The sequence below is a fragment of the Zalophus californianus genome, chromosome 6 (genome assembly GCF_009762305.2).
Source record: "Zalophus californianus isolate mZalCal1 chromosome 6, mZalCal1.pri.v2, whole genome shotgun sequence".
NCBI lineage: Eukaryota > Metazoa > Chordata > Mammalia > Carnivora > Otariidae > Zalophus > Zalophus californianus.
Window position 1 is genome coordinate 48,429,231 of NC_045600.1, and position 15,013 is coordinate 48,444,243.

Here is a 15,013-nt window from a genome sequence, read left to right on the forward strand (position 1 = left end):
CTATCTATCCATGACCCTAATCCATGATGCTATAGAAAACTACCAGATTAATATTTCTAAACTTTGTGACTCTCTCCTGCTATATGAATATTTAAAAAATTCAGTGGTTCCCATCACACACAAATATCCAAACTACTTGGTCTAGCTCCCGAGGCCTTCTAAAAACCTCATTTTCAACTTTTATTTTGAACCGTATCTCCCCAACCAAACACTCAAGTCAAACATAGGATTGTAGATAAGATACAGGCTACTCAATTCAATTCCAATTTCAGACAAACAATAATTTTTTAAAGATTTTATTTATTTTGACAGAGAGAGAGCACAAGCAGGGGGAGCAGGAGAGGAAGAAGCAGACTCCCTGCTGAGCAGGGAGCCTGACAGGGGCCTAGATCCCAGGACCCTAGGATCACTACCTGAGCTGAAAGCAGACACCTAACTGAGTGACCCAGGCACCCCAACAATTTTTTATATATAATTTTAGGATATTGCATGAGATATACTTGTACTAACAATTGTGAAATTGAAATTTCACTGGGTACCATGTATTTTTTTTATTGAATGTTATATTAGTTTTAGGTGTACAATATAGTGATTTGACAACTTCATATGTTATACTATGCTCACCACAAGTGTAGCTACCATCTGTCACCATACAACACTATTATAATATCATTAACTATATTCCCTACACTGTGCTTTTCATCCCCATGATTTAGTCATTCCATAACTAGAAGCCTGTACATCTCACTCTCCTTCACCCATGGCACCCTATATTTTTATTTGCTAAATCTGGCAACCCTACTCAGACAAGTCTTTTTTCTACCTCCCAAATACTATATGTAGATTACTACCCATGCAACTTTGCTCACATTTTAAGCAAGATAATGCAAGTAATGCACTTAGAACAGTGCCTAGCACACAATGAGCATGCAATAAATACCGTAATTCCCCTGAATTTGTGGGTCCAACTCAATTCCTACTGGCCTTCTCTAGCCCACTCCAGCCCACAATGTAATACTTCTTTGCACTGTCTAGTATTTGATGGAACCCTTGATTATTCACTTTGAACATTTCATGTGTATGTCTTACCTAGCCTATATTTCTACTTCATTTAGAAATTACTGACAAAAACAGGACTTTTAAATAAGGCATTTTGCATTTTACCAAAATTATCAACTTTTACTCTTACATCCTGACTTAAACACCAAAGTACATGATTAAAGCACTCTACCTGACCTTAGACTCCAGGTTCTTGCTGACAGGAGGATATAGTGTTAAGTAAACCTCACTCACAAAAACTGAGCTATAATAGGATCTAAAAAGCAAGAAATTCACATATTAAACAATACCTGAAATGTCTACTTAGGAATTTATCAGGTAGAAACACAACATAAATTGTACACTCTAAATTTTCTAAAACTTTTTTCTTATAAATAAGCATGCAAATAATCAGTTTGGTGAAAACTTTAACTTCTCCTATTTGTTCATGATGATCTGTAAAATTCACAAGTAGTCACATGTGATTTTTACAGAAAAAACTAATTCTCAAACAGAGTCCAATACCATGTTCTGCATTATACAGAAGGCTCAAATTATACAGGGTCTCAAAATTGGGGGATGATCAAATGAGAAAATTATTAGATATTACTCAAACTGACCTTTTTGTAAGTAATACAAACACAAAATATTAAGTACATGGTTAACCACTAGTTCACCTTACCCATACTCATAATATAGTACAGACTACCCGAGTCCAAAGTCTGGCTCTGCTACTTATTAACATATACTTCTCTAAGCCTCAGTTTTCTCAACTATAAAATGGGGGCCTTTTCTCTCAAGTTTTTGTGAGGATGGAGAGAATTAATATGCATGAAATGCTGAGAACAATGCCTGGCACATGGTAAACATTCAAAATATGCTCTTATATTCTCTTAGTCTTAGAATGTTTCCCAATTTGGTATCTGGGGACATAGCTCCAACCTAGGACTTACTCACAAAACTGTCTTAGAAACAGATATGGAGAGAAAGCACTTTGGTTTGCCAAATTAGAATAAATGTCAAAGATCTAAACTCCTGCTGCTCTAGCTCCCTTAAATTTGTTTTTTGTTTGTTTTTTTCCTCTCTCACAATGCTATGACCTTCTCAGGCCAGTCTATTCAGCTATAATGGGAAACAGTTTTTATGGTCATGAATATCCAGTTTCACATAGATCTTTCTATGAACTACAAGTGCTTTTATTTTTTAAAGCCCATTAGTAAATGACCTCCATAAAACTTACTTCCATAATTCCTGTTAAATTATTATTTACTCTTTGGGGATATTTACAGATTCTCACATTCTACCATACAAATAGCATAGAACAACTCTCTATGCAAGAAATAATTCAGTGTGAATTTCCTCATTTATATTGCTTGGAGGAGTAACAGTACAAGAAACCAAATATCATGCAACATATTAGTTTCCAAGTCAACAAAACACTTCTTCTTATAGTTTCATAATATAAAATGCTTGACTCAGGACTTGATTACAGTAATAACAGAATAAAAGTCAGTTCAATGATGTTATCTGAACCTATTCCAAACTAATCTAGGTTATCTGGAGGAAAGGGCACTTCAAGAGAGAAACACACTTAACTTATATCCAAAAACCAGTAAAACTACCATAAAAATAAGGGAAATAAGTTTAGTGAAATGATTCATAAGATCTTAAAGAATGTTAAAATTGAACTTGAAAAACTACTGAAACGTATTTAGGGGAAAAAAATCCAGGTTAAACTACTCAATAACAAGTCTCAAGGATCACTAAATGTTCAAATGTGGTAAATTGTATGAGCCACTGTTTCCTAAAGTTTTGATAAGACTCATTCATTAACCATGGTCTTTTACTTTGGATTGTTGGATTTCCTATATATTTTGGTAATATTTTAAAATCTGGGCCTTACATCTGAGGTCAACAAGTTTTTCATAAAGGGCCAGATAGTAAATATTTTAGGATTTCCAGGCTAAATACTCTGTCACATAGTCACGTTTGTATTTTCATAGTCTTTTAAAATGTAAAAACCATTCTTAGCTCATTCCCTATAAAAACAGGTCATAGCCAGATTTGCCCTAGGCCAGTTTCCCCACCCCTGCTTTACACTGTACATATTATCTTATTATGTCAATTCCACTGATATTTATTTGTTCAAATGTCACTTTCTCAATAAGTCCTCTGAAGACATTCCTGTCCGCCAATATATAGAACATAATATGTAATACATAGTACAGCACCTAACATATCTTTATTATCTGATCTTTGTCGTTCCCTGCACCCCCATCCCCACCAGCATAAATTCCATGAAGGCAGACCTTTTTTTTTTTTTTTTCACTGATGGATCGCCTGTACCTAGAATAGTACCAGGTGTATCTTTAGGCTCTCAATAAATAAATCTACTCTTGCAGTTATAAAACAAATACCATGGAGCAGATATATATCCAAATGAAATAATGTAACAAGTGGAAAAGTATCTAAGGACAAGACTGACAAATACTTCCCTTTTAAAATTGTTTCAAGTAGTCATAAAACATTTTAAAGAGAAAAAAAAGTTCAAAATTACAGCATTTTCTTACTGTCCCACAGAGTGGTTTTTCTTACAGACTTTACCATTACTTTAGCTTACTTAATAACAAATTCATTTGCCATTCCTAAACCTCTCTACAGACTTGTTCTGCCTCTTTGATCTCACTTGTATGTATTCCCTGCCCATTAAACTCACTCATCTAGTTTGGCAACTTTAAAGTTTAGCAAATCAGGGAAAAGTTACTTTACCTCTTCTTCTGTGGCTCCATGTCCCACCATTCCCTTTTTTATAAACTTCCTAGTATTGTAATCTTTCCTACTTTGTCTTTACCATTGAATATAAACAAAACAAGAAGCTAGATTCTATCGAATGTTCTACTCCAAATACATTCTGCTCAGTGATTAGTCAGACTTAAAAGTTCTTTTTAATTGCTATATGTGGTTTCACAATTTTTACCTATAAGAGACAAGATTTGCCTTACTGCACCCTGATATATACTTGGCAAGGGACTGGGGATATAACTGGAAATTTAGGAAGCTCCACCACCATTCAGCTTATGGCTACTATATTTCTTAAACATATGAAAAATATAAATACCCACTAAAGAGTAAAGTATCTTCTGCTGCTATCACTGATAAATTGATACCTAATAGCCATTAGTAAATCACAGTACTAAGTATATTAACATTAATGTGGGGGTTAAATCATACTAGAGAACACACTAAGACATTCTAAAATTAAGTTACAAAAATTGCTAATTCAAGGGAGAATGCTTACAAAAAATGAAATGTGTTTAAAAAAACCTTTTATCCAACAAGTTATTCATCTACTATTTTACTTTCTAAATGGCTACAATTCTGCCATTCTTATGAGACAAGCAACTGGCTTTTGGAAGACAAACTTTAAAATCTAAAAGTCAATTGTCAAAGGTTAAGACAACTCTGTAGGCCAATTCCTTAGAGACACAATTCTCTACTCCTGAAAACGGTAAGGTTGTGATTTTGGAAAAATGGTAGAATACAAACTGCTTAGAACCTTAATTCTTAAAAATTATTTTCAACTGCTTTTGTCTCCTAAGTTATCATAAAATCAGATTACGTTTGGTGGAGCTAAATCAGTACAAAACCTTGTACACCCAGCATTATAAGAACCAAACTGATTCTTTTTTGTTCTTATAAAAGCTGGTGACTCCCAAATCGAGTCACTTTATACCATCTATCCCTGGAGAATAACGGCCCAACACACATGTCCCACTTAATCTAGTCCAAACGAGTAACATAACGTGAGAAACTGCACTGTGTAATTCCTTTATTTTCTGCATATTAGTGCTTTACCAACACTACAACCATAAAGAACACAATTCCAAGTACTGTACTTTTTAGTTTGGGGAGATCACAGTCTACAGACTCATTTACTTATATTAGACAAGATTAACCTCATTCAAAACTTACTGCAGTTTATAAATTCACATAAATACAGAAATTGATGCAATTAAACATAAACTTCAGGATCTTATTTTTTAAATTCCTAGATAATAACTTTTTCTGCAGGCTCCAATTACCTGCCCCATGATCACCAATAGTTATGGTTCAATTTAACTACATCAATTATCAACCTTTTGTATCCTTAAAGAAAATGTAAATGAAAATTACAATTTCTTACCAAAAAGTTTAGGGTTTTCCAAATTTCAAATATTTGCTCCCCCCTCCCCCCTTCAATTAGACATTTCAAATAAACTAAAAGTAACCACATCTCACCTGCAACATTCAATAGCAATCACTTGATGTATAAAATTTTAACTATGCTCCCAGTTATTTTAAAACACAAAAAAATGGCTGCCTATCAATCTGTCTGTCACAAGTTAGAAATACTACATTTAGGAATTAAGATGAGGGTTTCAAGTTTCCTCCAGTTTAGGCATTTACACCTTTGTGCTTGTCTAAAGATGTTACTATAGCATCGATATTTGTATAACCCATGTTTATGTACCTTAAAATGCAATCATTTAAAACACTAAGAATTAAATTTATGGTGGAGCTTCGGGAATTTTTTAAAAGCAACTAAAATGTTCTCGGATGTGTCTGTCAGCTTCATTTCTAGAGATCCTTCTAAAGCAAAACAGAACTTTATACCTTAGTTGCATTTTGAATTCAAAAATCCCTCTGCACCATCAGGAGCCTACAACATAGCACCTTTTCTCATCTGCTTTAAGTAAAATGTGTCAAGAGTTTTACTTTCAATAGTTAACTTTTTATAGCCTTATGCTTCTCATACATCTTTGGTAAAAGCTCCATTACACAATATGGCCAAAGCACGAAGGACCAATACTGTCCAACTATGTACCATGATATCCCGCTCCATTTTAGTTTTCAGACACCCTCATGAATAAAACCCACTCCACCTTTTCCTGTATACTGCCTTTGCAGTCTACGTTTCTTAAATTCCCTACGTTTAATTCCTTGAGGATCTCTAAAATTAATCCTTAAGGCTATATGAGAACCAGATGCTGCTCACAATTCTGTATCAAGCATTAACATTTGGTTCAAAGTATCATCATAGTGGTCTCAATAATCTAGTTACCAGTCCCAACAAGCTAAGCAAGTAATCTTGCTAGGATCTGGATATCACCAGTGAGCACACTGCTTACCCTTGAAGAAAAATAAGTTTACATTCATTGTCATCTGTAGGTTCTTTTTCTTCATCCTACTTCCCCTTTAATTGTCATTTCTCAAGTCTACACATCATTCATTCATCACATTTCCTTCCTTTAAGGAGATAGTGTATTAATGAACCAACAGAATATCTATTTGTGAGTTAATCCTACAATCAAACAGAATTAAATATCTTTTTTATAAAACATCTTTTCCAGTGTTCTAATTAATGGAGATGTGGATCACTCATCTACAAAAAAGACTTCCATCTTCAGCTTAATCAGTTGCTCTAATGTGAAAACAGGAATGTGTGTTTTTCCAACTAGGTAGGTGTATATAATTTGAATTGTTAAATGCTTTATTAATGAACAAAGTAAACATTCTAGTAATTTTTAAATTATTGGTTTTAGACATTTGAAATGTGGTAAAAGTATATATTCCAGTTTTGCCCCAAAGTCACTTAAAATATCTACAGATATCTCATCTGTGTGTGGCATACACCATTATTGCTCCATTTTCTGGAAAGAGTCTACTTTTTAAAGTTAAAAAAGAGGGAAAGCACAGCAAAGTTGCTAACTTTGCAGTGAAAAAAATCCGTGTTGATGGGTTACACTTTCATCTTTTTATGCAGTGTAAGTTAGCTATGTAATAAGGAACTTGAGTTTTATCCCTACTCATGCATGATGTATGTTTCAGAACTTAATAGCTGACATTTCAAAGAACTTCTTACATTACCTGTTTAACATAGTGATGTGCAACTGGAACATATTACAATGATATTACTCATTATTTGCCACTGTAGGCTAAGTTTACTATACTGGTCTTAGATATAAAAGGTCACATTTGAACTTACTAAGTTAAAGGTAAAACTCATAAGGGAGGGGTAAGGGCCTTAAATATAAAAGACAAACGGCAGTTTGATTAAGCAATAATTTTCAGTTTACTAGATGAAACAGACTTGCAACATAGTCTGCATGAATGCAAAATAAGCCATCTACAGCAAGTGATAAGGAAACCGGGCAAAAAGGAAAAAAAGCATACATTGCAAAAAAGATTCTCTCGAAATAAAAAAATCAAACCATTATTATAAAGGACTTTACCAAAAACTGCTATATTTCCCCCATCCGATTTGCTGGAAGTCAATAAGAGCATCTAGCACTGTGTTCATGTCAACTGTCAGATCAGAGCATCCTAACGCAAAGCAGAAAGAAAAAGAGGGGAAAAAAAAGAAAAAACAAAGAAAGAGAAACAAAAAAAGGAAACCCCTAACCCCCCCCCTCCCCAACCGTAGAACAGTAACTCCAGAGTTCAAATTCAAAAGAAGAGAAAGTGGCAATTGAAAGAGGTGATGGTGGCGATAATCCTATGAATGGGTTTTTGATTTCTCTCCTTCCGGGGGGACAGGTGGAGAATATGCTCATTAAGATTTGTAGTTAGAGGTTAACCATGTGAGCCCCTCATAGAGTCCATCCCCTGAGGTGGCACAGGAGGGCTGCACATACCAGTTCCTGTCCCGAATCCGGGTCAGGCCCAGTTTCTCCTGGATCTCGTGGGGTTTCATGGCATCAGGCAGGTCCTGTTTGTTGGCGAAGATGAGGATTATGGCGTCCCTCATCTCCCGGTCATTGATAATGCGATGCAGCTCCTGGCGGGCCTCGTCGATGCGGTCGCGGTCGGCGCAGTCCACTACGAAGATCAGACCCTGGGTCCCGGTGTAGTAATGCCGCCAGAGCGGCCGGATCTTGTCCTGCCCGCCCACATCCCATACGTTGAACTTGACGTTTTTGTAAGTCACCGTCTCCACGTTGAAACCCACTGTGGGAATGGTGGTCACCGACTGGCCCAGCTTCAACTTGTACAGGATTGTTGTTTTGCCGGCCGCGTCCAGGCCCAACATGAGGATCCGCATTTCCTTGTTCCCGAAGATCTTGGATAGCACCTTCCCCATCGCGTCGGAGGAGCCGGGGCCGGGGGCATTCAGGTGTCCCGGGTCCCCTCAGCCAACTACGCCGCAGCCGCCGCGAAACCGAAACGAAGCCTCCCAGCCGCGAGGGCGCCCGTGCGGCCTGCGTGGGAGTTGCCTCCTCGGGGCAGAGGCCCGGGCTCGCCACTCACTCGGGCATCACCGACCGCACAACTTGAATCCTCCAGTCGCCGCTGCCGCCGGGGCCCTGCGTCTGCGCCGGGAGAGCCGCCGCCCTGCTGAGGCGCGGCCCGGCCCGGAACTGCCCTTCCCCCCGCAAGCGCCGCGCGAGCGCCGCCGCGGTTCCCGCTCCTCCGCCTTCTCCTCACTCCGCCGCGGGAGACCGAGGCCCTCCGGCCCGCCCGCCGGTCCACGAGCACCGGGTTCACCACCGACCCAGGCCACCCGAGAGTCAGCGCGGCTCCGGCGCCTCGTCAGGTCATTGATCCTCGCGGGAACTCGGAGCGCCGCCTGCAGAGACACAGAGAGGAAGAAGGGAGTTACTGGCGGAGTACCAGAGGAGAGCGGAGGCCGAAGTGGCCCGCCTTTCCAGCTCAGTCCAGGAGGTTACCTCCAGCCGCCGCCCTGAGCGCGGGCTCCCTCTGGCCTCCACCTCCTCCTCCCAGCACTGCCGCTGCCGCCGCCGCCACCGCCGGAAAAGGCGCCGAAGAAACCGCCTCACTTCCCCTCCCGATCACGCAGGCGCAGCAAGGCCGACCGTTCGACGAGAGCGACCTCTGTAAGGAGCGCGGCCCGCGCGCCTAGCGTCATGGGCGCCACGCGCGAGGGGCGGGGCTACGGCGGCTCGGAGGCCTCGCGGCTGCGGCCAGGCCCTAGACTCGCAAAACTCGGACTTTGACCCGCGCCCACCTGTCCCTACACTAGCGGCTCGCGTACTTTCTGCATTTCTTTTCCGCGCGCTCACCTCCTCCACCCCCACTGGAACCGGAGGAGCAAATCCGCTGGGGAGCTCCACAGGGTGGGGCCCGCGGGAAGCGCGCTCCCACGATGAAAGCCTCCCCCATGCTGCTTCCAGACTTGTTCTCAGCCGTCGGTGCCCGCCAGGTGCTCCGCGAGTTCCCTTCATCCCGCCCCAGCCCTCGCGCGTCCTCAGTCACCCGGGAAAGCCCAACATGCTGTTCCTACCTCTCCCAGCCCCTCCTTGGCCTCCCTAATCCCTCGTGTTCTGTGCATTTCCTGAAAGACACGTGGGAGGCCCGTGTTTTGTGTGGCATCTGCAGGCAGTGCGGCGTTTTACTGGGCTCGGGTTTGCTATGAAACCCTTCTTTTGAATGAGCCCTATCTTTATACATCTCTTCAGGACCAGTCCACGTTACTTAAAAATGACAGTGTTAACCAGAGTTCCCGTGCCTTGCCGCCTTTTCAACTGTGTAAGGTGATAACTTTTCATATTTAAGTATTACTTCCCTTGAGTGTGATGACCAGGAACTTCTCACCTACCCTTTCTTAACTTTAAGAAGCCTAGACGATAATAATCTTAGCATACGGTTTAGAATCGGACTAACTACTTTTGTGGCCTGGATCTAGGCATTTAACCTTGCTAGGTTTGTTATCTCATGTGTAAACCAAGTGTAATGCCGACCTTGCTCTCTGTACTCTGTTTCAGGGTAAATAACAAAATGTTTGTGGAAGACTTTAGGAAACCTTCTTGTAGCAAATGGTTAGAGATCAAGTTAGACTTAAAGTAAGGCGAAGCTTAAAATAAATGAACCAAGGGGAGGAAAAGCAGGAAATAGCGCTTGTTATTTTTTAATGAAGATGCTCATTAACAGCATATGATAACATACTTATTTCATAATATAAGAATATTTGATAATGGTACATAGGTTAAGTGATAACCTTATAAGCTTCAGCTGAAATAAACTTGCTAGAGTTAGTAATATTCTGACAATGATCCAATTTACTTTCCGTCTGCCTTAATGCGCACTGTCATAAAACTGAAAGAAGGATTTTGGAGAAGATTAGGGTTCAGAGTGTTGCCTGTTTTATAGCTGTGAATCCTTAGGCCTCAACTTTCCTAAACTTCATTTTCCTTATCTATAAAATCAGACGAAGAATAATATCGCTAATAAAAAATAGTCACCATTTATTGTTTGTTATGGCAGACACTGTACTAAATACTTTAAATATATTTTTAATCCTCACAGCAATCATATGAAATAATTTTAAGTATTAATATTTTACGTATGAGGAAACTCAGAAAGAGTTTAAGTTGTTTTTTGAGGGTCACAGAACTGAGATTAAATCATAAGTCTGCAACTCATCCTCTTACCCCCTAATTATGCTATCTCCCTGGCTACCTCACACAATTGTTTGGAATCTCAGTTACAGTACCATAGTACTTATATTCTTTGAGGGAGGAATTTTTTTATATGTGGCAAATAGAGGTATTTTGTTGCATTCCAACATAATAGTTTTCTCAGAGCAGATTCCAGTTTTTCCAAGTAGATGGGAGCTTGATCTGCTGGGCTTGGATTTCTTTTTCAGTGGAAGGAGTAATATAATGAAAAACAGAAGTAGCTGGAAGTACTAGCCTCTACCTGGCAGTGGCACTGTGTTAGGGCTAAAAAGTTTATTTTTGAAAGCCCCTTCTGTTTATATGCCACCAGAATGCAAGCTTCATAAAGGCAGAGACTGGGGGTATAGCTCAGTGGTAGAGCATTTGACTGCATAAAGGCAGAGACTTGTTTTGTCAACGTAATGTCACTAGTGACATCATGTAGTATCAGAAGTTACATCATTATTTGAATGAATGAATGCCATTTATACCACAAATAAGACCAAACGAAAAAGGAAAGGGACATACTATTTTTATCTGGGGTTAGAGTATTGGATATGTAGAGTGGCTCATCATTTTAAGTAATAATCATAAAACAATAATGGCCAGAAAATAAATACAGACAGTGAAAATTTTTACTTTGTATATAATCATGGCAGTTGAGAAAATAAGTGAATTTCAGTAAAACCAAAATATCTGTAAAAAGTAACAATTTAGGGGGCACCTGGGTGGCTCAATCATTAGGCTTCTGCTTTCAGCTCAGCTCATGATCCCAGGGTCCTGGGATCCAGCCCCGCATTGGGGCTCCCTGCTCAGTGGGGAGCCTGCTTCTCCCTCTCCCACTCCCCCTGCTTGTATTCCTTCTCTAGCCTTGTCTCTCTGTGTCAAATAATAAATAAAACCTTTAAAAAAAAGTAACAATTTAGGCAACTACTGAATCATACCACTGATGAAACATTTTCTTGATTTCTTCTTCAAACAGTTAACAATTCAAAAATAGTGAATTTAAAAAATATTTCTGTTCTGTGAAATATTTTACAGATAAACTAAAACTTGTATTTATGAAACAAAATATTAAATTTCTCAGTGTGTACCCTGTTTTTCTGTTTTAAGTTTCAAACACAAAACAAAACTATAGAAAAATTAGTCTCTGCTTTTTAATTTAAAGCCTATAAATGAGGGGCGCCTGGGTGGCTCAGTCGTTAAGCATCTGCCTTTGGCTCAGGTCATGGTCCCAGGGTCCTGGGATCGAGCCCTGCATAGGGCTCCCTGCTCGGCGGGAAGCCTGCTTCTCCCTCTCCCACTCCCCCTGCTTGTGTTCCCTCTCTCGCTGTGTCTCTTTCTGTCAAATAAATAAATAAATCTTAAAAAAAAAAAGCCTATAAATGAAAAGGTTTCTTCAGCTTACTTAGAAACCAGGCTCCCCTTCTAGAAAACACCGTAATTTCTAATCTGCTGAACAACCACATATATTATCTTGTGATATTCCTGACTAGAATACCATGTTATAAGAAAAATATTTACTTAAAAAAATGGCTTAACTTTTTGCCTTTAAAATGAAATGAACAAGTCTTTAAAATAGCACCCCTTTCTGTTTACCCCTATTTCTGAGTTCCTAAAGCTCTTAATAATTTATTCTGTATGACTGTGTCATATATTTCTTTTTATCCCATGTAGTGCTAAGGAGAATTCTGACCACACAGCAAGGGTGTTCAGACTACATACCTGTTTAAGGAAGATACCATCCCTGTTTATGGCTTCATTTTTGAGCCCTTAATCCACTTACCCAGCAATGGGTTCTATCTAGTTTAAAGAAGCCTAGAGCCCCAGAAAACCTAGTAGCAGTAGAAATAAAGAGCATACAAGAAGCTACTATAAAGTATATCTTTAGAAAAATTTCTAATCTTTTCCAACCAAAACATTGAGGCACGAGAATTAGCCCTCCCTTCATATTATACCTATCAGTTTATAAGCTGTCTAAGAAAGCTTTCATGTCCTTTTCATTTTTGAATCCTTAGTCCCTAGCATTGATATGACAGTCCCTATCATTCCCTACTAAAAGTGGGAATGATAAAACTAAAAACGAATTATACTTGATATTTTAGCAAATTGTTTAATAGGGCTTCGGACCATAAAAATAAACACTGAGGCAACATGGTCTAGTGGCACAAGTGAATAGAAAAAGCTAAATGACATCTTTAAATTACTCCCAACACTTCGTAATTAGCTTTGGGTAAGTTATTCATCCTCACTGATCATCACTTTTTTCTATTCCTGAAATGGAGAAATCTCTCTTAATTGATTAGGGCGGTATATAGTATTTCCCTTTACAATTGAAAGAGCTGAGCCACTGAGAGGATAAGCTACTTAAGATCAATAAAATGGTACAAAAGAGGTTCAAATTTGGATTTTTTTTGATCCAAGTCTGGTGTTCTTTTCTCTGTTGTACCAAATAATTGTGTGAACTCAATAAGCTGGACTAGAACAATGGTTTTTAGCCCTGGCCGTACATTTAAATCACCTGGGGCATTTTAAAACCACATAAATGCTTGGGCCCCACCCCAGATCAATGAAGTCAAAATATCTAGGGTAGAAGTTCTACCCACCAGTATTTTTTTAAGGCCTCCCTGAGTGATTCTAACATGTAGCTAAAATTGAGAACCACTGAACTCATTGCTAACTTCCCTTCACGTTAAAAATGAATTTCGGGGGGTGCCTGGGTGGCTCAGTCGGTTAAGCGGCTGCCTTCGGCTCGGGTCGTGATCCCAGGGTGATGGGATCGAGCCCCGTGTCAGGCTCCTTGCTCAGCGGAGAGCCTGCTTCTCCCTCTCCCTCTGCCTGCCTCTCTGCCTACTTGTGCTCTCTTTCTCTCTGTCAAATAAATAAAATCTTAAAAAAAAATGAATTTTGGGCGCTGTAGTGGCTTAGTCGGTTAAGCAACTGCCTTCAGCTTAGGTCATGATCCCAGGATCCTTGGATCGAGTCCCTCATGGGGCTCCCTGCTCAGCAGAAAGCCTGCTTCTCCCTCTGCCCCCTATCCCCCTACTTGTGCTCTCTCTGTCTCTCTGACAAATAAATCTTTTTTTAAAAAGTCTATGAATTCTGAACTCTACTTATTTTATTATTCCTCTTCCCCAAATACATACCTCCACACACAATTTTTTGCATAGTATAGTTCAATAATACCTTAATCACTGGTATAACTTACCAAGACATTAGACCTGTCAGACAAAGGCGTAAATATTTCTGAGATTCTTGTAAAAAAGTATTTTAAAAACATAACTATAGCTAAATTTACTGAATTATTAATAGAACCACTATCAACTAGTCAGCGCCATTCAATGAAAAGAAAATAAGATGGAATACTTGGCAACCATAGGATGATCAAACTCATTAAGCCCTAGATTAAAACTTGTCTATGGATACTTGCCATTTGGCTGCCCAGTATGCAAATACCTCTCCTATTTGACTTAATCCCAAAATAGGTAGAAAGAAAGATGAAGGTGGGCAAATAGATATATTCCTTTTCTTATATTGCTGGTAGCTAGGATTTGGGTAAGTGAACTGGGCTCAACCAATCAATTAATGTCCTACTACAGGCTTTGAATTTTGGTAGATTCAAGATCAGAGTTGCTGGGACAAGTGCCCAGAGTGACTGAGTCCAACAGGATGGTGGCAACAAACATTATAATAAAAGCACCAGCAAACTGTTCTGTGGCATAGGCCCAACAGTACCTTTTCTCCCATCTCAACAGCCTTCCTGACAATTCTGTGGGTCTTCTAATATACTTCCAATGAAATTGTCTTCAGTTCAAGTTAACCATGGTCAGTTTGATTATAAATAAGGATCCTGAATGGTACACATTTTAATTTAAAGAATGCAAAATAAAATCTTTAACCAATATTGTGCAAACTGAAGATCTGATTATGTTAGTAATTTTCCCATTAGGAGGTCATTCAGAAATGGGGTCAAAGAGAATTCTAGAATCATTTCCAACCTGCTAAAATTATGTTCCTTCTCAGAAGTACATGAATGTATCGTTTTTATATCAACCATTTGAATCACTACAATTGTTGAAGTGGGAAACATTTCATGTCTTGGAGATAACCATAACATTTGCTGTTAAAAAGTATATAATGTCAGAAATTGGTTTTTAATATCAGAAAAGTGTTTTTAGACTAAAATAAGATTATTACTTCTGTCTAAACTGACAGACTAAAATACTGATTTTCTGAAGAAGAGTTTAGTTTTTTAAGAACAGAGAAGCTAAATCATTCAGACTGCTTAATTAACTGAATCCTGCAAGCTTTGTAATTAAGTAATAAAACAACCGTTTGTGTGTAGTGTTTACAGTAAGAGTCGTCGGGCTCTGTGCTATCAGTTACTCAGATGTGTTGTTATTATACAATAACATACTCTATAGCTGTGTGTTGGTGCCGATAGTTTACTCTTCAGGAAGATACTAAAGGGATACCAAACAGCTGAGGGCTAAAATTAACCTTGTTCTGTCTTTATTGTGGTTCCAGCTTAAATTTCTTTT

General features: G+C 39.0%; 1 protein-coding gene across 1 annotated transcript; it reads right to left on the reverse strand.

Annotated features, from left to right (window-relative positions):
* Positions 1-4,850: 4,850 nt before the first annotated feature.
* Positions 4,851-11,297, reverse strand: ARF6 (ADP ribosylation factor 6). Its single transcript, XM_027570261.2, has 2 exons — positions 8,745-11,297; positions 4,851-8,644 (listed from the first exon to the last, which is right to left on the reverse strand). The coding sequence occupies exon 2, from the start codon at positions 8,156-8,158 to the stop codon at positions 7,631-7,633; it is 528 nt and encodes a 175-aa protein (XP_027426062.1). The 5' UTR covers positions 8,159-8,644; positions 8,745-11,297; the 3' UTR covers positions 4,851-7,630.
* Positions 11,298-15,013: the final 3,716 nt, after the last annotated feature.